General features: G+C 42.3%; 1 protein-coding gene and 1 non-coding gene across 2 annotated transcripts in view; one reads left to right on the forward strand and one right to left on the reverse strand.

Annotated features, from left to right (window-relative positions):
- Window positions 1–26,453, forward strand: part of LOC120731844 (receptor-type tyrosine-protein phosphatase gamma-like) — a 278,578-nt gene that overhangs the window by 75,933 nt on the left and 176,192 nt on the right. Inside the window, exon 2 of the mRNA XM_040029139.1 lies at window positions 14,274–14,384. Coding sequence (XP_039885073.1) covers window positions 14,274–14,384 — 111 coding nt within the window. The remainder of the gene's footprint in view (window positions 1–14,273; window positions 14,385–26,453) is intronic.
- On the reverse strand, window positions 5,812–5,884 carry trnar-ccu. Its single transcript has one exon. It is a non-coding gene; the product is annotated as a tRNA-Arg (tRNA).

Consider the following 26,453-nt stretch of genomic DNA (forward strand, 5'->3'; position numbering starts at 1 on the left):
GCGTACTTAATGAATACCTCAGGCAGCAGAAACCCAAGAAAAAAGAGGAAGAAGAAGAACAGGTCTCTGCATGGTATGTCATACCAGCAGTTGGAAGAAGTGTCTGACATGCAGAAATCCCACCACAGAGGCACTAATCATCGCAGCACAGGAAAAAGCTCTGAGCACAAGATCCACAGAGCCTGTTCTGAACATCTGACTGTGACCTAGAAGTCTCAAGATCAAAATTGGACACAGCCCCTAGGTTGGTTAGGAATAACCGAGCTAAGATCCTGTGTAGTAGTGGTGGACAAGCAGAGGAAGACAGCCATAGTGACCGTCTTCACAAAAAAGTAACATGAGAAGCTTGAGAAGTACCAAGGGCTGAGAGAGGAACTCGAGAAGATGTGAAGGATGAAGCAACAAAAAACAAGATCCAAGACCTCTCTCCAGAAGAGGAAAGATACAGGAAAGATTGCAGGAAACTCAAACCCCCAGGCTTCCTGCATGGGCAAGTGGGGAATTTGTTTGAATGTTTTTTAATCTGTGTGTTCTGCCCTTCTTGCTTTGCCAGGTGAGAGGTAAAATGACGAGTCTGTGAATGTTGGTGTTTTGGTGGTGGGTGCCAGTGAGTCTGTCTGCCAGTGAGTCTGTCGCTGAGTCTGTTGTGAAGAAAGTGGAGTTGAGGGCCGGGGTTGGAGGTGCAACAGACGTCAGCTGGCACTTGTAGCTCTGAGTTGGAGCGTTTGCCTCAGCCTAGTGGCAATTCGGGTGCAAAGGCCGGGCTAGTTTCAGTGGCTATAATGGGGTCCCAAATGAGTCAGGAAAACTTACAAGATGATTGTGAGACTGTGGAAGAAACTGAACAGGTTGGATTGGGGAGAAAGGTAGAGGGAGAATCTACAACGCAGGCTGGTTGCCATGGTGACAGTGTGGCAAACATGGAGTGCGATTATGAATCGGATTCTGATTGTTTCTCTGTTGCAGAAAGTGTTTCCCAAACTGAAAATTTGTACTCTTTAGAAGAAATTAACTCATTCTTGGACGATAGTTATGGGAGATCAGTTTGATTGATTGATTGATTGATCATGCTTTATTCATCCCGAGGGAAATTGGGTTAAGGCTGCCAGCCGTAACAGCGCCGTCTTACCCTTCCGGTCCGAGGGGTATAACATGGAAAAAGCACAACACGAGGAAAGATTAGGAGAAAAAAATAACTCCCCCCAGACTGAGCTGAGATCAGTTTGAGAACAGAAAAAAACACCTCTGCACAAAGCACATGAAAAAACTCTTAATACACCAAAGAAACACATGACAAGCAACAGGGGAGGGTAAAGGGTGAGAGACAGCCAATGCAGACACATCCGGACCTGCGCTGGTCTCCTTGATCCACCGTCAGCATCGGAGGGGAATAAGCGTCGAGGGCGTTTGGAGGGGGAGGGGGGATGAGAGTACATCTGCATGTGTATATATGTCTGTGTGCGTGTGTGTGTCCATAGTTCAGCTGAGACAGTGTCCTTCGCCCTGCCAGGCTAAGTAAACAGTCTTCCAGCCAACCCAGGTGGCCTTGCATAGAATGGGAAGAACAGTCTAAACACAGTCGTTATCAGGGTGTTGTTGTTCAGCTCCAGCCTTGAGACCGCAACTGGCGCCGAAGGGGTATCCGCAAGAAGTGATGGTGGTTTTTACTTTAGCGCAAACAACTCATATGAATTTCAAAGCTGTTCTAACACTCCGACACTGGTCTCTCACTCTCCTGTTGGAGAGCCGTGAGCTTCTCCATGATGTTATCAAACTTACGTTCCGTGATGTCGTCATTCTTGTGCTCAAAGAGCAGATTCTGAGAACTCACGACCGCAGTGAGCTTCTCCAAGATGTGATCCAATTTGCGCTCAGAGGTGTTATTCCGAGCAAGCCCCTCCAGATGTAATCCAGTTTGCACTCAGAGGTCTTGTTCTGAGTATTCATGGCAGCCGTAAGCTTCTCCAAAATCTTATCCATGCTGCACTCAATGAGCCCCTTTTGAGAAACTCACGCCTCGTCCCATCGTTTCAATCCCAGCGGGCAGCCTTGTGGGGGTTTGAACAGCCGGTTCTGCTTTCTTAATTTTTCGATAAGCCAGGACCAAGCCAGCCTCAATCAGCAATAACCCTGTTATCATGGTTCCGAATAGGTAGATATCTTCAGCACTCAGGCTCACCCGAGCCCAAACTTCTCGTTGAGAAAAGGGTGTCAATTGCATTCAGGGACCAGTTGATCCAATCCATAATTCTCTTTTAGGTTTTTACACTCACACTCATCCACAGAAATCCAGACGGCAGGGAAGACGGGCAGGGAATCTAGAAGTCCTGTACACACAGAAAAACAATGTTAGGAGGAAACTCTAGGTGATCACAAGGAATACTTCCAAAGGCTAGGCTACACTGACGCTAGGTAATGTGACGATCCAGTGAGGAAGCAGCCTCTCTTACCATCTTAAGTAGTCTGCCAGGATCAGTGTGAATGAGCCACAGGTGTGTGTTCAGGGCAGGATCAGAGGCGGGGAATCAAGGTCCAATTCACCCTGGTGGGAGAGGCGAAGACAAAAAACACACACACCACGACCTCTCCAGATCTTGAGAACCATGACACAAACAGAAGAAGCTAGATCTTTTTTTTTTTTTTTTTTTTTTTTACAAGAAACCCATAGTGATAATGTTATTGAAACAGAATGGGGGTTAGGCTGGCTGGGGCAATGCATATTTAGTCATGGAACTAATTGCTGTGCAGGGGTCCGTATCTTATTTTCACCAACTCTGTACATCCAAATTTTGGCAAGTGCTGAATATATTAATGGCAGGATTTTACAAGTAAGGGCAGAAATTCAGGGTGTTTGTCATTCATTTTATTAATGTGTATGAAGAAATAATCCGATGAGTAGATAGTATACCTGGGTCAGTACAGCTGAAGGTAGATGCCATGCAGCCAGGTTAGACAGGTTTTATCTGTCTGGATCTTATAGCACTCATGTCGTGAATTGCCACATTGCTCCTGTTGGGTTTACAGATCACCACATGATTTTAATGCATTTGGTTCTTCCTTTTACAGGGACACAGATATCTTTTTGGCATTTTAACACTAAACTGTTTAATTTTTGTGAAAATTTTAAATTGTTTTGGGCTTTCTGGAGATCAAAGAAGCATGAGTTTCAATCTCTGATTGGGTGGTGGGAGGCAGGGAAAGCTGAAATCAGGAGTTTCTGCCAGCAATATACTTATAAATCCACTGACAACATTAGGAGGGTGATGTGGCAACTGGAACAGGAAATAACAGACTTGGAGTTTGTTTCTGTTAGTCAGAATAATCAGCAGAATTTATTGTATCAGAAAAGGATGGAGTTACGTATTCTTCTTCAGGAGAGGGTTAAAGGGGCTCTAATTTGTGCTCGGTTTACAAAGCTTAGGGACATGGATGCACCAACAACATTCTTTTTTAATTTGGAGAAGTCAAGTCGCACGGGAGAGGCAGATGGTCTGCCTTCGTCTGCCAAATGACCAAGTTACAACAGATCCAGCTGAGATGAGAAGACTTGCAATGGGGTTTTATGATAATCTCTTTTCGAAAGATACCTGTTATGAAGCAGTGGTAGCAGAACTTCTTCAAGGGCTTCCTCAACTTACTTCAGAGGATCAGGAAACTAAACACGGACTTGACATTGGAGGAGCTTACAACGGCGGTTACACAGATGGCATCTGGGAGATCTCCAGGAATAGATGGTTTACCTGCAGATTTTTTTAAAACATTTCTGGAATGAATTGGGGAACGATCTTCTGGATGTGCTTAATGATTCCTTTGTTAGGGGTACACTTCCAGCAGGGCGTACTCTTTCTGCTGCCTATAAAGGGGACCTTGCCTTGTTACAAAATCTGGAGACCAGTGACTCTTTTATGTACAGACTATAACATTCTTTCAAAGGTGTTATCCAATAGACTGAAAAATTTTATTGACCTCCCCATTTCCAGTGGATCAGTCATACTGTGTTCCAGACAGATCTATGTTAGACAACTTATTTCTTATGAGAGATGTTTTTGCTGTCTGTGAGACATATGACCTAAACGTGGGGATTATCTCTATTGATCAGGAGAAGGTTTTTGATCTTGTAGATCATACTTTTCTTTTTTCAACCTTGCAAGCATTTGGTGTGGGAAATGTTTTTATTTCTTGGGTGAAATTACTTTATGCCTATGCTAGTTGTGTAGTGAAGGTGGCAGGTGGGTTGAGTAACCCTGTATCAGTTCATTAGGCAGGGTTGTCCCATTTCAGGTCAGCTGTATTGTTTAGCAACTGAACCTCTTTTATTTAGATTGAGAGCAAAATTAAAAGGTCTTACCCTACCGGGAATGGGTCACAGTTCTTCGGTAGTTGTTTCTGCTTATGCTGATAATGTTAAAATCTTTATTAGTAATCAACATGATGTGAATGAACTGAGTGAGAGTTTAACTATGTATGAAAAGGCTTCTTCGGCCAAAGTTAACTGGGACAAAAGTGAGGCCTTATTGGTGGGTAAATGTTGCGTAGAGAACAGTCCAACCCTGCCAGGAAATTTGTGTTGAGGAAGGAATGGTATTAAGACACTGGGACTTTTTATAGGTAATGAAAAATTTCAGAAAAAGAAGTGGGAGGGCATACGGGAAGAAGTTAAGTCAAAGTTGTCTAATTGGACATGGTTGCTACCCCAGCTGTGATATAGGCGTAGGGCTCTGAATGCCAGTAATCTGTTTGCCTTGTCCTTGTGGCACAAGCTTGTGGTGTTGGTTCCACATGCTAGGCTGGTTAAAGATGTTCAGTGTTTCATTGTGGATTTTTTCTGGTCTGGGCAGCATTGGCTTTATTTGGGGCCATTTATGTTGTCTGTTGACACTTGTGAAACCACATTGTAACCCGGTAAAGGACCAGGGCGCCTGACTGCAGCTTTATAGAAAATGAGCAATCGGAGGTAGTTTCGACTATGGAGCCTGAGTGTGTGAATAAAACACAGGAAACCAAAATAGAGCTCAAAAATATATATATTATGTTTGTTATGAGAAATATATAGACAGATGTACAAAAAAATAAAAAAAATACCAGAGAGTACCAACAATTTGAATCACTGAATCTAGTTCCATTAAAAGAGGGGGAGTAGAAGGAGCACATGTGACGTGCTCAAACACAGCTGAATCAAATGCTTGAATTACGTTTTCAGCATGGCATCAAGTTTGGCAAAGGCCTGATAACCCGCCATTCATTTTGATTCAGCTGTGTCCCAGCAAGGATGCATCTAAAAGCTAAAGAAAAGTAGCTCTCCAGGACTGGAGTTGGAGACCTCTGTGCTAGGCTATGTACAGATAGGGAGTCGCCCTCGGTGATCGGGGGCCGTTATAGTATTCAACTGACTCACTTGGCGCTTGTACTGCAGGGTTCATTGTCTACGTTTTTGGGGAGCAGGTCCTGACTGTCATCTGTTATTGGACACAGTTCAGAGAATCTGGCCATCCAAAAAACATAGCAGAGGATGGTTTCGATCTATCGACCTCTGGGTTATCCCATATGGAAAAGCTATATATAAATCTTATAAAGTTTGTATCTGTCTTGTATGAAACTTGTATGAAAAGCATACAAGAGTGAAAACACATATAAGATCCCTTGAAAAATTATATAATGAAACTTGTATGTTTTGTATACTTAATAAAAAAATATATGAAAGTAATGAGAAAGTGGCCACTTTCATGAGTAAATCATATGTGTTTTTACTATTTCTTTTCCATATGGGATGCACCCAGCATGCTTCTGCTACGCCACTCTGCTGCTGGACAGCACCCCAAATGGGACTCGAATCCACAATCCCTGGCTTAGGAGGCCAGTGCCTTATCCATTAGGCCACCGGGGCTGATGAGTGCTTGTCTTCCTTTCTTTGGAGGTTGTTTCGGGTGTTCGAGTGAAAGCCATGGTTTCAAGCTGAGTTTTAGTTCAAAGATGAAGCTGTATTTAAAAACATTTGAGAAATGCTGAGAAAATAAATTACACTCTGTACACACTCTGGGCAACTGAGTGTCCAGAACTCTGGACAGCCAACACGCTGTGCTTATTGCTCCACTTTATATAGTGCCATTTATGTTGTCTGTTGAGACTTGTGAAACCACATGAAGACCAGAGAATATCAACGATTCGGATCACTGAATCTAGTTTCATTAAGGCGTCTGTTCTCTTTCTTCCCATGTCAGAGGGAGGTCAAGGACTTGTGGATATAATGGCTATCATGACCACTGCCTTCAGGTTACAAATCACTCTTAAGATGCTTTATGGACGTAGCTACTGATGGCTTCTTTTGGCTCGGCTGCTTCTCCAGAAAGCTGGATATCCTGGACTGGATAAGCATCTGTTTTTGCTTAAAACAGCAGAGCTCGATATGACGGGTTTACCACCTTTTTATCATTCAGTGTTGGATGCTTGGAAAACGCTGATGATTTTCTGTGATCCTGACCTAGACCTGGCCTGTGGCTTTTTGAGGAACCCTTGTTTCACAATGACTTTTTGTATGGGATTGTTTGCTGTCATTACCTACAATAAGGACCAAGTTCAATCAAGCTGGGATTGTGAAACTGGGTCACCTCGCAAGACTATCGATAGGAAGGATATTCGATCTCACTAACATTAAGTCCACCAGAATCTTAAAGAGGATCCTGGAAGAGGTCTGGGAGTCCTTACCCGTGTCACTGAAAGTATTTGCTGAAAACTGCGATCTAGCGGACCAGTGGCATAATGGATATGAGCACGTATTTCCAGTACTTTCAGCTGCGTCAGCTTTTGATGGCTGGCATGAGGAGAACGGACTGCTGAACTGAGAACACCCATGTTGGGTATTCTCAGTTCATGTGGGAAGAAGCACTTGTATCAAAGTTGTGTCCAGGTGCTGAACTTGTGCTCTCTAGCAGGGGTCAGGGAGTCAAGGTGGACACAGATTTTTGATTCAGACCTTGCCCCGAAGGGCAGATGGAGGGTCCTGTATAAGCCACCTGTTGAGAAACAGGTTGGTGACCTCCAATGTAGGATTATACATGGATTGATAGCTATGAACAGACACAGAGCTCACTTTGACCCGACTACAAGGGGTGTTTTCTTTTTTGTTTTTTGTGAACAACAGGAGTCGCTGGAATAGGGCTGCTCAATTAATCGAATTTTAATCACGATTACGATCTGGGCTTTCAACGATCATTAAAAATGACTGAGCCGATTATTAGCCCCTCCCTTGTGCTTTACTCTCGTGCTGCTCCGTGTGGCAAATCGAGCGCACCTCTCTGCATTTCGAACACGTGTAACAACAATTAAGAGGACCCGAGGGAAGCTCGGAAAGCTAAGCAGAAGTTATTTAGAGAGGAGAGTGACTGCCGTTGGTTGAAAAGAGAGCTAAAAAAACCTTCAGTGGTGTGGAAACATTATGGGTTCGCGGAGTCAGACTTAGATCAAGTAGACACAGTGTGTAAACTTTGCTACGGTGTCGTAGCTGCACCACCACACTGCAAAGTTCACTAAACATAGATGTTTACATTTTTCATTCATTTTTTATATTGCAAACATTTGCACTGTTATCAGTATTTGCACACTATTTTATATTGTTTTTTAAAGTCATTATTCAATACATTGTTATTGTTAACCCTTTAAATCCCTGTAGAACCGGAACCGTGTAAGCTAGCGCAATAAATTTTTTGCATATGAAACTGGAGGAGTTGTACTTACATCTTATGCCATCAGCTTGTCCTCGGTCACGGTTTCCTTCCACATAAAGCTTTGCAAAAATTGCATAAAAAGCGCTTGCAGCAACAAATACATAATATTCCAGAAACACGCTTTGCCGATCCGATCAGCTGTTAGTAAGACTTCCCACATTGAAAAAGATGTCAAGACGAACGATCGCATGTCTGCCATTTCCTGTCCGAAACCAGAAGTGACGTCATTTTTCGCAGAAAATGTAGTTTTTTACTTGTAGGCCTTAAAAGCCTATACTGGTGTTTTTATAAGTCATGTTTGACTCTATAATTTTCTGAATAGTTGCTGGGATGCTTAGAACTCGAATTGCACTGCTGGAAATAGTTTATTTTGATGCACATGCTGTTTTCTTTGCAAATTTGCATCATTTGTTTGTTTTTTGTTTTTCCTGCAGTATATAAAAATTGCTGTATCTCCAAAATAAAACTATGAAGACACTCAAAATAAATTTCCTGTGGTGGGAAACTATTTTTTGCAACTTTTTTGTATTTAAAGTTTTGAGGGATAAGCCTCTTAAATTTCTCCAAGTAGAAATATATGTACAAAAAACAAAAACGATTTTCAATTTTTTTGTAGTTTATTGCACTTTTTGCAATTAATGTAATTACTATGGACTTAATGCATACATATTATTAAAATATGGGCTATAACAGTTGTATTGATGTATAGCAACTTGAAATGCTCCCAAAAATGGCTCCACAGCATGTAAAAAAAATAATATAAGCTCTGGCGGACTTGGTTTTATGGTAGGACTTAAAGGGTTAAATAAATATCGTCAAATAATCGAGATCTCAATTGCAGTGAAAATAATCGTGATTATCATTTTTGCCATAATCGAGCAGCCCTACGCTGGAACACTTGTTTTTGTCCTGTGTAAGGTTAAAAAGCCTGTTTAGTTTATTGCAGGAATGGGTGGAAGCCCTGGGTGAGTGTTTTTCTATGGCTGTTTTTAGTCTTAAGTACAGAGCTTGATCCAGACTCATGTCTTAATTAATTTCCTTCTTGGAACGGCTGAGTTTAGCAATTTGGAAAAGAAGGAAGAATAAAATGCTTCGACAGGGTTGGACTGATGCAGCACTTAGTTTTAAGGGGTTAGTCGCATCGAGATTGAAAGTGGAGCATGCTTTTTATAGAGTTACTTGTAATCTACAGATGTTTACAGATTTGTGGTGTATTCGAAATTTTTATGTTCATTGAGGAAGGATGGTGCACTTGTTTTGCATTTTTAGAGTAATATTATTATTATTATTATTGTATTTGTTTTGATAACTACACGTTCATCGAAGTGTGTGTGGTTTTTGGGTGGTGTTTTTGTGATGTTTCCTTTGACTTTGTGAGTGTTTGTATTATTGAATTGTGATTTGAATAAATGCATTTGTTAAAGGTCTTTCTTTCTTTCCTTCTTTCTTTCTTTGTCTTTCTAAGGATGACCTTTGAAAACATAAATCTAACCATAAATCGTCGGAGAGCCCAGTCATTTTTAATGAATTGCATATTTGATTGTAATCAGTATTTTGAGTTGTGTCTCAATCATGTTATTGCTTTGTGTCATTGTGTTATAAATTTTGCTTGTGCAACAGATAACTCTCTGCTTACCCCCCGTCTCACACATAAACACCCAGAGTGTCACCAGCAGGCTGCAGGATGCCAGCTTCTACAACAGATCAGCTTCATGCACAGACACACACACATGTGCATGTATGTTTGTGTGCTGGTGAATGTTCTTAAGCACTGAGAGTATTAGAGGCAGATGTAAGGGATGCTAATGAACTTATGGCCACTGTAAGGACTGGCTTGGATGGTCCTAGCATACATACATTGTCTGCGTCTGTGTGTGTACTTCCCTGCACGTTTGAGCACCCTGATATTCTTTTTATCAAGCCAAGTGAGAAGTGAGCAAGTCAAGGTTAAATACAGGAGCACAGGAAGGGGCTGTGCATTTTAATTAAGCTTGAGGAAACACTCTGCAATTCCCCTAAATGCCCCTTGTGATGTATGACAGGAACCAGTGTTGTCTATTTTTCTTCTGAAGAGGAACTTTTGTGTACTTGGACACAGAGGCTGGGCCAAAGTGCCTGTTTTTTTGAGCTTTATTGACTTCTGGCACTGCGAGCTGAGGCAGTGTGATAGAGGAAAAAATAAGGTTCCGGGTATCCATCTCAAATGCATCTGCTATGCACTTTCTGTGTGTGGGTGTGCATTTGTACTGGTGTATATTTGCACAGTATTTCACCATCAGAGATGGGCAATAAAGAAACCAAGGACAAGGGCGAGCAGCATAAAAACAAGAGGGGGAAAAAGAGGAAAGAAAAACGAGAAGGAAAAAACCCAGAAACATTCCAATTAAATCACTGACGGAGTTCATTCTGCTATGAAATCACACTTTAAGATGCGATTTGATACCGGTAAGTTAAACAGATGTTAATGCAAGTAAGTGTGAGTGGATAGTTAAAGGGTGTAGCTGATTCTTATCTGGTGTGAGGTTAATACAGCCACGGAGTGATGTCGGTGTCGCGGTAAAGCTGTCCATCCACGTAGAGCCGGTCCACAGCGATGACAGCGCGGGAGCCCTTCCGCATGAAGCCGCGTCGGATTGGGAAGAGGACCCTGCGTCGATCTCTTTGGGGAACTGGTCGTTCACGCTGAAGTCCGTTCCTTTTAATTCCCTGCTGCGGCTTTTCACCTGTTCCTTTTGTTTGAAGTGGCCGAATTTGGCCACAATAGGACGTGGTCTCCTGGTCGCAGCCCGCATGGGGCCGATGCGATGCAGTCTATCAAAGGCTTCTGGAATACCAGAAAATACCAGATTATCACGCATGCTACGAGCTTGTAGATCAATAACTGTTTCTTTTATTTTTTTATTTTCTCTATTGAGCTGGGTAACATTTTCTGTGAGACATTTCACCGACTCCCTTAGCGTGGCATTTTCAGCAGCAAGTGTTTCCACCTGCTGCTGGCTGTACTCCAGGGATTCTCGCAAGAATTTAAATTCCCGGTGAAGAATCTCCACCAAGGACAGCCTTGCATCGAAACTGGACAATCGTTTGTCGATTGACTCCAGTATGTTGGCAATATCTTTTTTTGGCTGGCGATGTTGTGCCGGGGGAATCTGCCAGGCGAAGTCTTTTCGACGACGGCGTCTCAGGTTTGGCCGGGGAAGCTGCACTCTGGGCCTTCTTCATTACGAGATCCTGGAAGCACTGATCGATGTAATCTTGGAGAGCCTCTAAACTCTCCCCGTTTTTCTCCAGGGTGTTGGAGATGATTTAGACAAATGTTGTTAGTTATAAGACAATTGATATTTGGTAATACTGAAGCTTAAAGGAATTTGTTCAAATGTAAACTACCATTCGCTTTAATTTTCCGCCAAAATCTCCGGCGTCTGACGTCAGTTACAACATGAGTCGCTTACCTTGTCCGTCACTTCCGTCACTTATCTCACTTGTAAAAAATTCTATTGTGGTTTGGCACACAGTTCAAAAAATACTGGATGATCCCATGGGGTTATCCTGTTTTTCCCCAATCTGGGATAATGAGCTCTTTACTCCAGCACATAAGGACATGGGTTTTAAAATATGGTTGCATAAGGGCATAGTGAAAATACAAGATGTATATAAGGATCATAATCTTATGTCATTCAGCGAGTTGAGGGCAAAGTTTGATGTGCCTCAGAAACACTTCTTCAAATATCTACAACGTAGAAGCTTTATTCTGGCTCAATTGAATAATTCAATGCAACAGCCCCCATTTTCCATCCTAGAAACACTTGTTACAAAAAATTGTTTTGGAAAAGACTGCTCACTCAGTTTTATAACATGTTGGTTGAGAAGCATAGAGACACCTCAGACAATAAGAGACAGGAGTGGATACAAGACTTACAAGAAGATACTTATCTTTCCAATTTTATTGGATAAATTGGAAAGATATGGTATTCGAGGGAAAGCTGGTAACTGGTTAAAAAGTTACCTAACGGGTCGGGAACAATATGTTAGCATAGGGCATTACCATTCAGAGAAACTTGGTATTACATGTGGTGTTCCCCAAGGGTCAGTGTTGGGACCAAAACTTTTCAATGTATACATAAATGATATTTTTGATGTTTCTCAAGTACTTAAACTCATACTGTTCGCAGATGACACCAACATATTTTTCAGTAGCGATGATTATACTGATCTTGTAATAACTGTAAACAGGGAGCTAAAATTAATAAAAAAATGGATGGACATAAATAAATTATCATTAAATATAAATAAAACTAAAGCAATGTTTTTTGGTAATTTAAAATATAATATAGAATTACCAATTATCATTGAAGGTGTACCAATTGATAATGTGAGTGAAAACAAATTTTTGGGAGTCGTAATTGATAATAAAATTTCATGGAAACCCCACGTCAGACACATAAAAACCAAAATTTCCAGAAGCCTCGCAGTTTTGAACAAAGTGAAACAATTCCTTGATAAAGATGCACTTCGTACTCTGTACTGTACCCTGGTTCTTCCATATCTTACATATTGTGTGGAAGTGTGGGGAAACACATATAAAAATGCAACTAATCCATTAGTCACAGTACAGAAACGAGCACTGCGTATTATTCATAAGGCTGGTTATCTAGATCATACTCACAAATTCTTTCTTCAGGCAAAGTTACTTAAATTCCAGGATCTGGTTAATTACAATACATCCATAATTTTGTATAAAGCTTTTACTAAACTTTTACCGGCAAATTTACAAACTAGATTTGAAATTCGAGAAAAGGTTTATAATGTGAGAGGCTTTGGAGAATTCAAATTACCCAGAACTCGAACAACCCATAAAGGTTTTTGTGTGTCTGTATGTGGTGTGAAAATCTGGAACAGTCTGAGTTTACAACTGAAACAATGCAAAAATATTCATAGATTTAAATTCCTCTACAAACAGTTGGTCTGGTCACAGTATACTCAATGATGGTTTTAGTGTGCTCTGTAATGTCTGTTCTCTTACCATTGCTGGTATGGATTTTTTTTGTTGATGAGTGAGTATAGGGGTGGGATTTAATAAGTTTTCTTCGTCCCACTCCTTTTTCAGGCAATTTTTGTTTTTTGTTTTGTGCATTTTATGTTCAATATAGGTATTTGTTGTGCCTGAAAATGAACAAAATAAATGAATACTTCATCCATCGAGTGGAGTAAAATAGAGACACACACCTAAACCATCAACACCCGATTGAGAATGATTCAATTTAACTGGATAATGGAAACATATGCCTCCCCTGCAAAACTAAATAAATTTGATCCTAATGTATTGGACATATGTTATAAGTGTACCGATCACAAGGGTCCATTGTACCACTGTTTGTGGGAGTGTGAAAAGATTCAAAACTTTTGGTGCTCAGTGTTAAAATATATTTCTCAGATCACATCTTCCCCTGTCCCATTAAGTCCTAAGGTCTGTATTTTAGGCATTTATTCAGATGAATGTAATTTAGCTCAGACGGAGAGAAAGATGGTTGACCTTTGCTTATTCCAGGCCAAACGTTGTATTGCAATATGCTGGAAGAAAGTTGGTGGCCCCTCTTTTGACCAATGGTTAAACAATGTATTATCAAGTTTAGTTCTTGAGAAACTGACCTATGCGGTTAGGAAAAGATCATCAGAATTTTTTTGACATTTGGAAGATGCTTCTGGACCTGTTAAAGACTGAGGACGTTGAGGAACTGGAGAGAGTGAAGTAATGAAAATATGCAACTAAATTTGGGAATGTATACAGTGTAGACTATCCTGTACACTTTTTTCCTTTGTATTTTATTTATTTAATTATTTTTTATTTCCCTAAGTATTATCTCTCTGTCTATATATATATAGATATATATAGATATGTATAATTTTTTTCCTTTAATTTGTTTTTTGAATGTCTTGTGTTCTTAGTGCTTTCTTACTGCCATATGTTCAAGGTGTTTAAAGTGTTGGAATACAAAATTCAATAAATATATGTTTACAAAGAGAGACTTTTTCACCTGTACGAATGCCACCTGGCACTGCTCTGTCCACTGATCTGTTCCAAGTATATAGGCTGTTTTGTAGACCTTTTGCACTTTCCTCGAACGTGAACCAGTAATCCATGAATCATTAACCCTTGTGCCATACTTTAAAAAACTTACGTTGATCACCCTGGGGACCCAAAAAGGCCCCAGTATGACACAAGGGTTAATCATTCAAGATCTCCCCAAATATCTTTATTTTATTATTATATATATCAAAAGAAGGGGCACACATTTAGATTTTTCAACACTATCACATGATGTGAAAACACCGATTGCTGGAATATTTCACTGCTGGCAGGGACAGTTTTAAGTTCCACAGCATAGTTTTCCTTCATTGTTGAATTTTGTTCCTTGTGTGGCTACTAGACAGTTTGTGTGGAGGGTAGCTAAGGACACAGCTGTCTTGTCATCCTCCCCAGCTGGAATCCGGATGGTGCTCCTTAAGCTGTTTATGCTCACCTGCCTGTTCCTGTGTTCTTCTCTTCCACAGCATTGACAGGAACCCAAGCTGAGTCAGAAGGCCCTATCCAAGGTTTGCAAAGAACTGGTGAGATACGACTTCGAAGAGCCACCCCTGAAGAGACTTACTGGGCATACTCAGGTGTGTTTCTCCGTGATCTACTTTTGCTTTGAGTTTTTGGTGAGGAATGTGTGAGGCATTGTTGTCTCACCTGCAGTGGAATATCTGGATATTTAAAAAACAAAATCAAAAAGCTGCAAAATGAAGGTAACAGTCTGTATCTTTTTTCCAACAACATCTCAAGTAGTGGTTTGGGTGTTTAGATCACTCCAAATGCTCTGAGTTACTAAATGTCCCCCGGGTTACATGTATATAACAAGATGCTGCCATTTTATAAATGCAGGCAGTAGATGGCAATTTCTTGCTTTATGATGTAAAATTGATGTCATAGGCAATTAGTTTCAAAACAAGAGGGACCTGATGGGACCCAGGTATTGGGTGGAAAACTTTTGTTGTTTATTATTAAATTGTTACCATTATTAGTGTGGACTGCATAGAGAAAGTGTGGTTGTTCAACGAGCACATTTATTTTGCTAAGACTTATAAAACAATGAGTACAGCAAGAGAAACCTGTGTTTCAATGTGAAAGCACCTCTGTGTCACTGGCATTGCAATATGTTTGACTTCCTCTTTGTGATTCCTTCCTCCTTGGCCATTCTCTGCTTCTTTGTGCTGTCGCCTGGAGCTGTCTCAGAACCCCTCCTTTTTTTACTAGTGCTTCAGAGGAGAAAAAAAAGTCACTTTCTCCATCCCTTTAGAGCCTTTAGTTCTTCAGAAGGGCAGCATTAATCTTTCACCATCCATGCAATGCCAGCCTCGGGCCACAAATGATCTTTTACTTTATTTCTTTCAGTGTTTTTCTGCATGTTCATTCAGGCCTAATTGGCTGCCTGTCATTCCTGTGAGAGTGCAGGAGCTTGCAGGTAAAAACAGAGCTAGTGACTGTTTCCGTTTGTGTTGCTGTTCTGCTGTCCCTCTGGACATGTTTGATTGTGGCTCTTATGTAAGATCCTGATGTAATGGTGGGCAGGATTGAAGCCACAGAGGAAAACGATCAGCTAGTGAATATTTTGTTTTTATGTCATAGCAAGGTTTTTTTTTCTTTATTCCCACTTTGGGCTTTCCGTTGAACAATATCAAATAACATTAGCAATACGGTACTTATCACTGTATTTTAAAAAACGTTAATATTCCCCATTTTAAATCTCTAATTTTAAACTGAAGAATCAAAAAAGAATTAGTGAGTGTAGAAATGCCCCATCTCACTGCTAGCATTGTTGGCAGTTGGATGTGCCATGTTTGATTTTTAGCTTATTTTCTGAAAACCAGTTTTATACATAGCCCCCCATTTACGGGGTCAGCAAAAATAATAATAATAAAAAAGGTAACATACTGTTAAAAATAAGGCTTCTATTTAATATGAAGTGAGTTGGCTGATGTGGCAGCCATTCAGCCATTCATTCTCCTTTGTGGTCAATGTCTGCCTGAAGTCTAGAGCCATGGACAACAAAACCCCACCTGAAGAATATCACATTTATTTTCCTTAAGAAACTCCTGGCTTGCTTTTGGAGTTTGTGTGGATCATTATCCATGTGCACTTTAAGGGCCATCTGATCGGCTTTACAGCATCCGGTAAACCAGTGTAAATCTGTACACTTCAGATTCACTTCTATGAGCAGTCACATAATCAATAAACACAAGTGACCCAGTTCCATTGGCAGCCATTCATTCTCCTGCTAGAACATTTATACTATGGCTACATGCCTGTGTACTCCTAAGCTCAGATAAATCAGGAGTGTTATGTGAGGAAGAGCATACATCTTGGCCAAATTATACATTTGAGTCATCAAGAATGAGATTTCCATATCGGATTGGTCAGGCCCTGGGTTAACAACAACCTCCTACAGCAGGGTGCCGACAGAAACTGTGCTACACCTGGCTAACACAAAGGAAAAGGAGAAGGTGGAGAGGGGTATTTGGAGGCAGCAAGAAAGAAAGAAAGAATGAGTGTAGAGGTCAGAGTAGAGACTTTAAATACAGAGACTACGACTGGCAAAGGAAGTGAGTTGGCTGATGTGATGGAGTGAAGGAATGTAGATCAATTGTCTGTCCAGGTGGAAGGACACAAAGATCAGGCATTCAAGCTGTTCTACTGTGATGCAGATAGGAAGGAAAATGTAGTAAGGGAAATCTTGAAGTATGTCTATACTGTTTTGGAGATGAAGAGATCATCTGACAGGATCAGGAGTTTAAAGCTGGGTGATAAAAATCTTTTTCAGTCAGATCAAGGGTTGGATGTCAGTTATGCGAAATTGTGGATGAAGTTGTAAAGCTTGGTAGAGAGTGGTGATAGGACCAGACTTTAATGGACATCTTGGATGTCATCTGCTGGAGCCAGTCAATTTTGAGGTCACTGCCCGAGTGCTCAAAGTAGTATGGAGACCACTGCTGCCTTCACCCTCCATTCTCCCTCCTCTCCAGCCCATCTCTCAGCTCTTGGTATTTCTCAAGCTTTTCTTGTTTCTTTTTCCTGATGCTGGTATCACTTGGTATAGCTACATGTATCACTTATGTGCCTTATGTGACTTGTCTTAGGGGTATCTATGCACAGTCTGCACCTGGGGTCTTGCCTGAATTGGGAGACCCCGGCTTCTATCAATCTTGTACTTAGAGCTTGTTCCTGTGCTGCTATGATTAGTGGCTCTGTACTGTTTTTCAATTCAGCTTTTTCCAGCCATTGGTCAGATTTCTTGATATCAGCCACTTCTTCTGTCTGGTGGTGGTACATGTCTTTCAGGCGTCTGTCCTTCCATGATGGTTCCTGTTCTTGCTCCCCTCCTTTTCCAGTTTTTACTAAGCACCTAAAAGTTGTGGCTGTCTTCCTGATATACTCACTGATCTCTGTTCTTTGATCGTTCTTGGGCCTTAAGTTGGCCATTCCGAATTCCTCTCATCCATTAGCACAGCGATTCTCAAACTTTGCGCGCGCAAACACATCCTTTAACCACACACGCCCATATTTTGCTGAATTGTGGTTTATTTCACACCTCAAACATTTAGTAAACAATTAAGCAAATACAAATAATCTGCAATAAATTACAGGAAGAAATAAAATAAACTACTAACTCTTTTACGCTACGTCCGCACCTACACGAGTATTTCTGAAAACGCAGCTGTTTCGTCCACGTAAACGCCGTTTCAAATCACCGAAAACTGAGATTTTTGAAACTCCTGTTTTGCGTTTCCGTGTGGACGAGGAATACAGAGTTGGTCACGCAACATCAAAGGTATGTGCCTTTATTCACGACATGCTGTGCGCCACGTTATTGTTTACATGAGATGAATTGCAGAATGGCAGATAGAGACAAAATACTGTTAATCTGACTGTCTTCAGGTTTTACACGCAGTTACTGTCCCTCCGTTTACAAAGGCAGAGGCGTCACGGTGTAATTATTTTACGTGTAGTTGTTTTTTTCCTGCGTAATAATATTCAACATTGCAATCAAATCAAAAAAATGCCTCTCTGTGCAAAATGGGTTTAAAAACATAAACAGCTGTGGGATACTGTTTGTCCTAAACCAATCCTGCAGGGAGACCTACCTCGGCACTTGTGCAGGTGAAGCCAAAGGGAAGATGTGCTTCATCATATTTTCTAGTCTTTGGCTTAGAATGAAGTTAGTTTGGAAACATATTCAGCATGGAGGGTATAGATCAGCTGGTTGGTTTCAGTGAGGATCACAATAGGGATAGTCCATAATGCTGCAATCACATCTTCTAGTAGCCTCTCAGAAGTTACCTGTAGTCTGTAGTAGGCCACGGAGGGTCCAGGTTTCCAGTTTTCCAGTTTGTCTTCAATTTAAGGTTGGCTCAACGCCTTCATTGTACCAGTCGTTCTTGGGACTTGATACCAAATCTCAGGGGGCAAAGATAATGATATCTCACCCTTGACCTGACATCTTGGCTACCCCTCGCCATAGCATTTGTGTTGTACATCATTAATTTCTAGTTGTAATAGCAGTTGCATCTTCTGGGTGATGAAACACTCTAGATGTTGGATGTAAAAGAATTCATAGGTCCCATATCCTGTTCCCACATCAATCCCTGTGTAATAGCATTCCAACAGTTCCTTATTTTTATCCCTTGTCTACTTAAACCTTTTTGATCCAGTAACCCAGTTCTAATCGGCAGCTCCTGGTTCCTCAAAACCTGACATGAACCATGTTAAACTGGGTGACTCTGAGCCGGTATGGCTTCAGTTATCTTGTTTCCAAGATGGCGGCGCGTGAACAACGCGAGGCTCAGTGTCTCTCCAGAATCTGCTATTTAGCGTTTTTTTATCTACTTTTAACCGGATTATTTGTCCAGAACTGCTGTGCGTTGCTGACCTACAGCAGACAAGAGCTTCTGGACATCTGGACTCACAACTCCAACAGTTTATCGCCGATCTCCGACTCATCCCAGAGATCTCCAGAACACCGGAGGCTGCCCACTCTCCCCGGCCGGGCGGAAGTGCACGCAGACGGCGCCGAGATCGTAAACAAAGGCGAGGTAGGCGCGGAGGGCTACGGGCTAAGCTAAAGCTAACACCACACCGGCTGCCTTTACCCAGTATTTTTCTCGCCAATGTCCGTTCTCTGGCAAACAAAATGGATGAGATACGGCTCTCCATCACTAACAACAGACGGATTATGGACTCAAATGTCGTGTTTTTCACCGAAACATGGCTGAACAACAGCTGCCCGGACAATGCTATCGAGTTAGCAGGACGCCACACACACCGAGCCGACAGGCTAGCAGATGACTCCGGCAAGACCAGAGGTGGAGGTTTGTGCATTTATATTAACAATGCTTGGTGCATGAACTCCACTACTACTGAGAGTCACTGCTCACCTAATGCGGAGTTTTTAATGGTCAAATGCAGACCTTATTATCTCCCCAGAGAACTCACTTCGATCATACTCACTGCCGTGTATATAACCCCCGACGCTAATGCTAGGTTGGCCATGAAAGAACTTTCTGCAGCCATTAACAAACACCAGAATAAACACCCCGAGGCTGCTTTTATTGTTGCTGGCAACTTCAACCACACCAACTTAAAGACAGTCCTCCCCAGATTCCACCAACATGTCTCCTGCCACACCAGAGGAGACAAGACTTTAAACCATGTGTATTCTAACCTGGCTGGAGCCTACAAAGCCATACCCCTCCCCCACATTGGACAATCGGACCATCTATCCCTGTTCCTCACACCTAGGTATTCACCACTCATCCAACGTGTGAAACCTGCTGTGAGGACAATTAAAGTGTGGCCAGAGGGGACAGACGCAGTGCTCCAGGACAGATTTAAAAACACAGACTGGAATATGTTCACCCACACAGACCTGGACCAGTACGCCTCATCTGTACTGGATTACATCTCCGAAACCACAGACAGTGTCACCACCCAGAAACGGATCACCATGTACCCCAACCAGAAGCCTTGGATGAACCGGGATGTTCGTCTCCTCCTGAAGGCCCGCAACACTGCCTTTAGGTCAGGAGATGCACACGCCTACAGCACAGCCAGGGCTAATCTAAAGAAGGGCATCAAAAAAGCCAAACACCATTACAAAAAGAAGGTAGAAGAACACTTCTCCAACTCCAACCCCCGACGCATGTGGCAAGGACTCCAGAACATTACAGACTACAGGACCACCAAACTCTCCCCCGCATCCTCTGATGTCTCCTTCCTCAACGAGCTCAACAACTTTTATGCTCGTTTTGAGCGAGGGAACCCCACAACCACAACCAAAGCAGACATGACGCCAGACCACCAACCTCTGACTCTCTCCCCCACCGATGTAGGAGCGGTGCTGAGCAGGATCAATGTCCACAAGGCTGCAGGTCCTGATGGCATCCCCGGGCGTGTTCTCCGAGTGTGTTCTGGGGAGCTTGCAGGAGTGCTGACAGACATATTCAATCTGTCCTTGGCCCACGCTGTGGTACCGGCCTGCTTCAAATCCACCTCCATCGTCCCGATACCCAAAAACTCCAACCCATCTTGCCTCAATGATTACCGCCCAGTAGCACTCACCCCCATCATCACTAAGTGCTTAGAGCGACTGGTCCTAGCACACTTCAAATCCTGTCTCCCCCCCACCCTGGACCCCCACCAATTCGCATACCGCCAGAACAGGAGCACAGAGGATGCAGTCTCCATCGCACTGCACTCTGTCCTCTCACACCTGGACAACAACAACACCTACACCAGAATGCTGTTTATAGACTTCAGTTCAGCATTCAATACAATCCACCCCTCACAACTCATCAGGAAACTGACAGACCTGGGCATCAGTTCCCTCATCTGCAAATGGTTACTGGACTTCCTGACCAACTGCCCCCAACATGTCTGGCTGGATAACCGCTGCTCATCTACAATCACGATGAACACCGGTGTACCACAAGGCTGTGTGATGAGCCCTTTCCTCTACTCCCTCTTCACCCACGACTGCAGACCTGCTGATGGTTCCAACACCATCATTAAGTTTGCAGATGACACCACGGTGATTGGCCTCATCAGTGACAACGATGAGACCGCCTACAGGGAGGAGGTGGATCGTCTGGCTGAGTGGTGCGACAGAAACAACCTGCTGCTTAACACCGAGAAGACCAAGGAGCTCATCGTGGACTACAGGAGGAATGCTGAGCCCACATCCACCCATCCACATTAAGGGGACGGCTGTGGAGCGTGTGAGCAGCTTCAAGTTCCTGGGAGTCCACATCTCCGAGGATCTCACCTGGACGACCAACTGCTCCAAGCTGGTCAAGAAGGCTCACCAGCGCCTCTTCTTCTTGAGGACTCTGAGGAAGAACCACCTGTCCTCAGACATCCTGGTGAACTTCTATCGTTACACCATCGAGAGCATCCTGACCAACTGTATAACAGTCTGGTACGGGAACTGCTCTGCCTCGGACCGGAAGGCGTTGCAGAGGGTCGTGAAAACTGCCCAGCGCATCGCCGGAGCACCACTTCCTTCCATAAAAGACATCTACAGGAAGCGCTGTCTGAAAAGGGCTGGGAAAATCATCAAAGACCCCAGTCACCCATCACATGGACTCTTCACCCTCCTGCCCTCTGGGAGGCGCCACAGGAGCCTCCGGACTAAGACCACCAGGTACCGGAACAGCTTCTTCCCCACAGCTGTCAGACTCCTGAACTCTGCCTCTTGACATCTGACCCACGTTAAAACATGGACTGAACATACACACACCCACAATGGACAACTGTACCCTCAAACACACAATAATAACATGGACTGAACCACCACTCACAACCACTAGCACTTTATATAGCCTCTGTAGAAACTATCTACACCCTCACTTATCTTAACTGCACTACTGTATAGCTCTGTGTAAATAATCATTCTGTACATTCGATAATCTTTAATCCTACAACTGTTTACAACTTGCATAGTTCCCATTTCTGTATAGCTGTATATCTCAGATTCTGTAAAGTTATTTATTTCATATTCTGTATAGTTTTTCATATTTATATCCTGTTCATAGCCTATACATAGCTTGTACTCACTACAGCCTGTACATACTTATAGTTATAGAATATTCACAACATACTTCATACCGTGTACATTATACCATAATAGACCCATTTCTGTAATATACTCACATATCTATATTATTGCTAATATATATTGTAATATATCTATATCACTAAAGCACTTCTGGATGGATGCAAACTGCATTTCGTTGCCCTGTACCTGTGCATGTGCAATGACAATAAAGTTGAATTCTATTCTATTCTATTCTATTCTATATGCCTTTCACTCATGCTCTGAGGTAGGCTTGGGGAGCGTGTTGTCTTTGTTTTATTGATATTTTTTAGCAACTCTTTACTCGTCCTCCAGTTTGTGTTTCAGTGAGATGATCAAGACTTCAGGGCTTGCTGGTGCATTATATTTTGTCCAGTGGTTTCTAGCCATGTTTTGCTGCCACTGATATTTTCCAATAAAAAACCTGGACTCTTTCAGACACAGATGCTTCTGTATTAATGGTCAAAGGAGCTTGCCAAGAAAAGCGTCTGGACTTCTTTAGGCAAGGCAAGGCAAGGCAAATTTATTTGTATAGCACAATTCAACAACAAGGTGATTCAAAGTGCTTTACAGAGACATTAGAAACAAAAACAAATAAAAAGCATGATTTAAAATTGATTAAAACAAGCAAACAAACAAACTAACTAAAAACACACATTTCACACCTGTTCGCGCGATCTGAACCCTTATCGTAAGGGGAGCTACCAGTCCTTCTGTGGACGAGCTACTTTCTATTTTAAATTCCCTGAATTTAAAATACTCTCTAGACCCAGTCTAGACCCAGTTGGGGAGCTACCCAGAGCTCTAATCCCACACCTGTCCGCGCGATCTGAACCCTTATCGTAAGGGGAGCTACCAGTCATTCTGTGGACGAGCTACTTTCTATTTTAAATTCCCTGAATTTAAAATACTCTCTAGACCCAGTCTAGACCCAGCTGGGGAGCTACCCAGAGCTCTAAACCCACTTAACAAACAAACAAACAAATAAAACAGTATATAAAATCAAAACAGATAAAATCAGAAATAGATAAGATCAGTAGTTAGTGTAAGTTTTGAAATTTAAGCTTAAAAGTGTGGATTTGGTGCTTTATTCAAATGCAGCTGAGAATAGGTGAGTCTTCAACCTGGATTTAAATAAACTGAGTGTTTCAGCTGATCTGAGGCTTTCTGGGAGTTTGTTCCAGATATAGGGAGCATAAAAGCTGAATGCAGCTTCTCCGTGTCTGGTTCTGACTCTGGGAACTGATAAAAGACCGGATCCAGATGGCCTGAGGGATCTGGAAGGTTCATACTGGGTCAGGAGGTCACTGATGTATTTTGGTCCTAAACCATTCAGAGCTTTATAGGCCAGCATCAGAACTTTAAAGTCTATCCTCTGACGGACAGGCAGCCAGTGTAAAGACCTCAGAGCTGGACTGATGTGGTCCACTTTTTTGGTCTTAGTGAGGACTCGAGCAGCAGAGTTCTGAATGAGCTGTAGTTGTCTGACTGATTTTTTAGGTAGACCTGTAAAGATGCTGTTACAGTAATCAAGCCTACTAAAAATGAATGCAGGGACTAGTTTTTCCAGGTCCTGTTGAGACATCAGATCTTTTATCCTTGAAATATTCTTGAGGTGATAGTAAGCTGACTTTGTTATTGTCTTAATGTGTTTTTCTAAGTTTAGGTCTGCATCCATCACTACACCCAAATTTCTCGCCTGGTTTGTGGTTTTTAGATGTATAGATTGAAGTTCTCTGGTGACCTGTAATCGTTTTTCTTTGGCGCCAAAGACTATTACTTCAGTTTTGTTTTTGTTTAGTTGGAGAAAATTAATTTCCTCAATGCATTTACCAAGAGCCTGTACAGGGCCTCGGTCTCCTGGTGACATTGTGATATATATTTGTGTGTCATCTGCATAGCTGTGGTAGTTTATTTTGTTGTTCTTTATAATCTGTGCCAGTGGGAGCATGTAAATGTTAAACAGAGGGGGTCCCAAGATGGAACCTTGGGGAACTCCACATGTGATACTTGTCTGCTCGGATGTGAAGTTACCTATTGATACAAAGTATTTCCTGTTTTCTAAGTATGTTTTGAACCAGTTTAGTACAGTTCCTGAAAGACCTGCCCAGTTCTCCAGTCGTTTGAGTAATATGTTGTGGTCAACTGTATCAAATGCTGCACTGAGATCCAGTAAAACTAAGACTGACATTTTTCCACTATCTGTGTTCAGACATATGTCATTAAACACTTTGGTCAGAGCGGTTTCAGTGCTGTGGTTCTGTCTAAAACCTGACTGGAAGGCATCGCAGCAGTTATTCTGTTTTAAGAAGTAATTGAGCTGTTGAGAAACTGCTTTTTCAATGATCTTACTTAAAAATGGGAGATTTGAGATCGGCCTGTAGTTTTTCATTTGTGTCTTGTCAAGATTGTCCTTTTTCAGTATAGGTTTGATTACAGCAGTTTTTAGTGGTTCTGGAAACACACCTGACATTAAGGAAAAGTTGACGATCTGTAACAGGTCTGACTCTAAAGTCTTTGAGACCTTTTTGAAAAAACTTGTTGGCAGGACATCTAAACAGCAGGAGGAGGAGTTCAGTTGACCTAAGATGTCCTCCAGGTCTTTGCTGTTAATCGGGTGAAACTGTTTGATGGTGTTTAAACAGTTTTTTGGTGGACACAGTACATATCCTGAATCTGCCATTGATGTACCAACTGCTTGTCTAATCTTTTGGATTTTGTCTGTGAAGAATTTGGCAAAGTCATTGCAGGCCATGGTTGAATGAAGTTCAGCTGCCACTGACACAGGAGGGTTTGTTAGCCTGTCAACTGTAGAAAATAAGACCCGAGCATTATGGCTGTTTTTAGTGATGATGTCAGAGAAGTAGGACCTTCTTGCATTCCTCAGTTGTAAATTATAATTGTGAAGTTTCTCTTTATAGATGTCATAATGAACCTGGAGGTTTGTTTTTCTCCATCTGCGCTCAGCTTTCCTACACTCTCTTTTTTCATTTTTCACTAGTGTGGAGTTTCTCCATGGAGACTTTTTCCTTCCAGAGATAACCTTCACCTTAATGGGGGCAATAGTGTCCATTACATTTAACATTTTAGCATTAAAGCTATTGACGAGCTCATTGACTGAACCTTTGGACAGGTCAGGTGTTAATGGGAAGACCTGGTTAAAAATTGCACTACTGTCTTCAGTTATAAACCGTTTTGTGATCACTGCTGTTGATATATTTGTGTGGGCTGAGATTTTACTTTCAAAGAAAACACAGTAATGATCAGATAAGCCCACATCAGACACAGTAATGTTTGAAATGCTCAGGCTCTTGGAGATCAGTAGGTCGAGAGTGTGTCCTCTATTATGTGTGGCCTCTGTTACATGCTGAGTCAGCCCAAAGTTGCCCAGAGTGTTACTCAGGTCTTTAGTCCCTTTGTCCTGAGGGTTGTCCACATGGATGTTAAAATCCCCAACAATAATTACACAGTCGAAATCAACACAGATCACAGACAGCAGTTCACTGAGGTCATTAAAAAAGTCTGTGCAGTATTTGGGAGGCCTGTAAACATTAAGAAACACAACTTTGGATGGGGCCTTCAGCTGTAAAGCCACATATTCAAAAGACTGAAAACTTCCAGGAGATAGCTGCTTACATTGAAATGATTCATTAAATAAGACAGCAACCCCTCCTCCTCTCCTGCTCACCCTGGCCTCACTGATAAAACTGTAGTTAGGAGGGGTCGCCTCGATGAGAACAGCTCCACTGTTACTTTGGTCCAACCAAGTTTCAGTTAAAAACATAAAATCAAGGCTGTGCTCAGTGATTAAATCGTTAATTAAAAATGTTTTCCCAGCTAAAGATCTAACGTTTAATAAAGCCAACTTAAGTGTTTTAGAGGTATTACTTGTCCCCTCGTGTTTGGGAGCAGCCTGTGGCACACAAGGTATGTTTACTATATTTAAAGATCTTTTAGAGTGCAGCTCTCTGTGTTTTGACCAGGCCACATGTCTTCTGTCACCTGAAAGTACAGAAATTTTAAAACCTTCTAGTAAACAGGGTCCCAGCTTCTCCTGGGAAAAGTCACCACTGCCATAATCCTCGCAGCCCGGACCCTCCACACATCACACATCAGACTGCGGAGACAAAGCATGAAGGTGGTAAGGAGGAACTAAGGGGGGCGAGGCTGGGCAATGTGACTTCGATTGCTCTGTTGAGGGTGGGGCTCGGTGGCGAACCTTTGGCTGCTTTGGTGGGGGGTTTATGGGGGACAAAGAGGGATTGGGCCGGGGGGTAGATCTGAGCCCAGCATTGACCCGCTCCATCATCTCTTCAGTGAATTTCAGGTGTGGGGAGGAGGGAGAAAGGGAGGGGGAGGAGGGTGATGGGGGTGATGGCCTGTCAGGGGTTTGGGGGACTGGGGAAGATCCTGGTCCTGGTTGTTGGTGTTGTTGAGAGAGTTGGAGGCAAATAGGGACCCCTCTTCTTGCCTCTTCTTGCCTCAGATGTCTCTCCTTTCTGAGGCTCTTCCCGGGTGGGGGCAAATGGAGCTCCTCCTCAAGGTTTCTGCTGGGCTTTGTCTG

The sequence above is a fragment of the Simochromis diagramma genome, unplaced genomic scaffold (genome assembly GCF_900408965.1).
Source record: "Simochromis diagramma unplaced genomic scaffold, fSimDia1.1 OVJJ01000352.1, whole genome shotgun sequence".
NCBI classification, from domain to species: Eukaryota; Metazoa; Chordata; class Actinopteri; order Cichliformes; family Cichlidae; genus Simochromis; species Simochromis diagramma.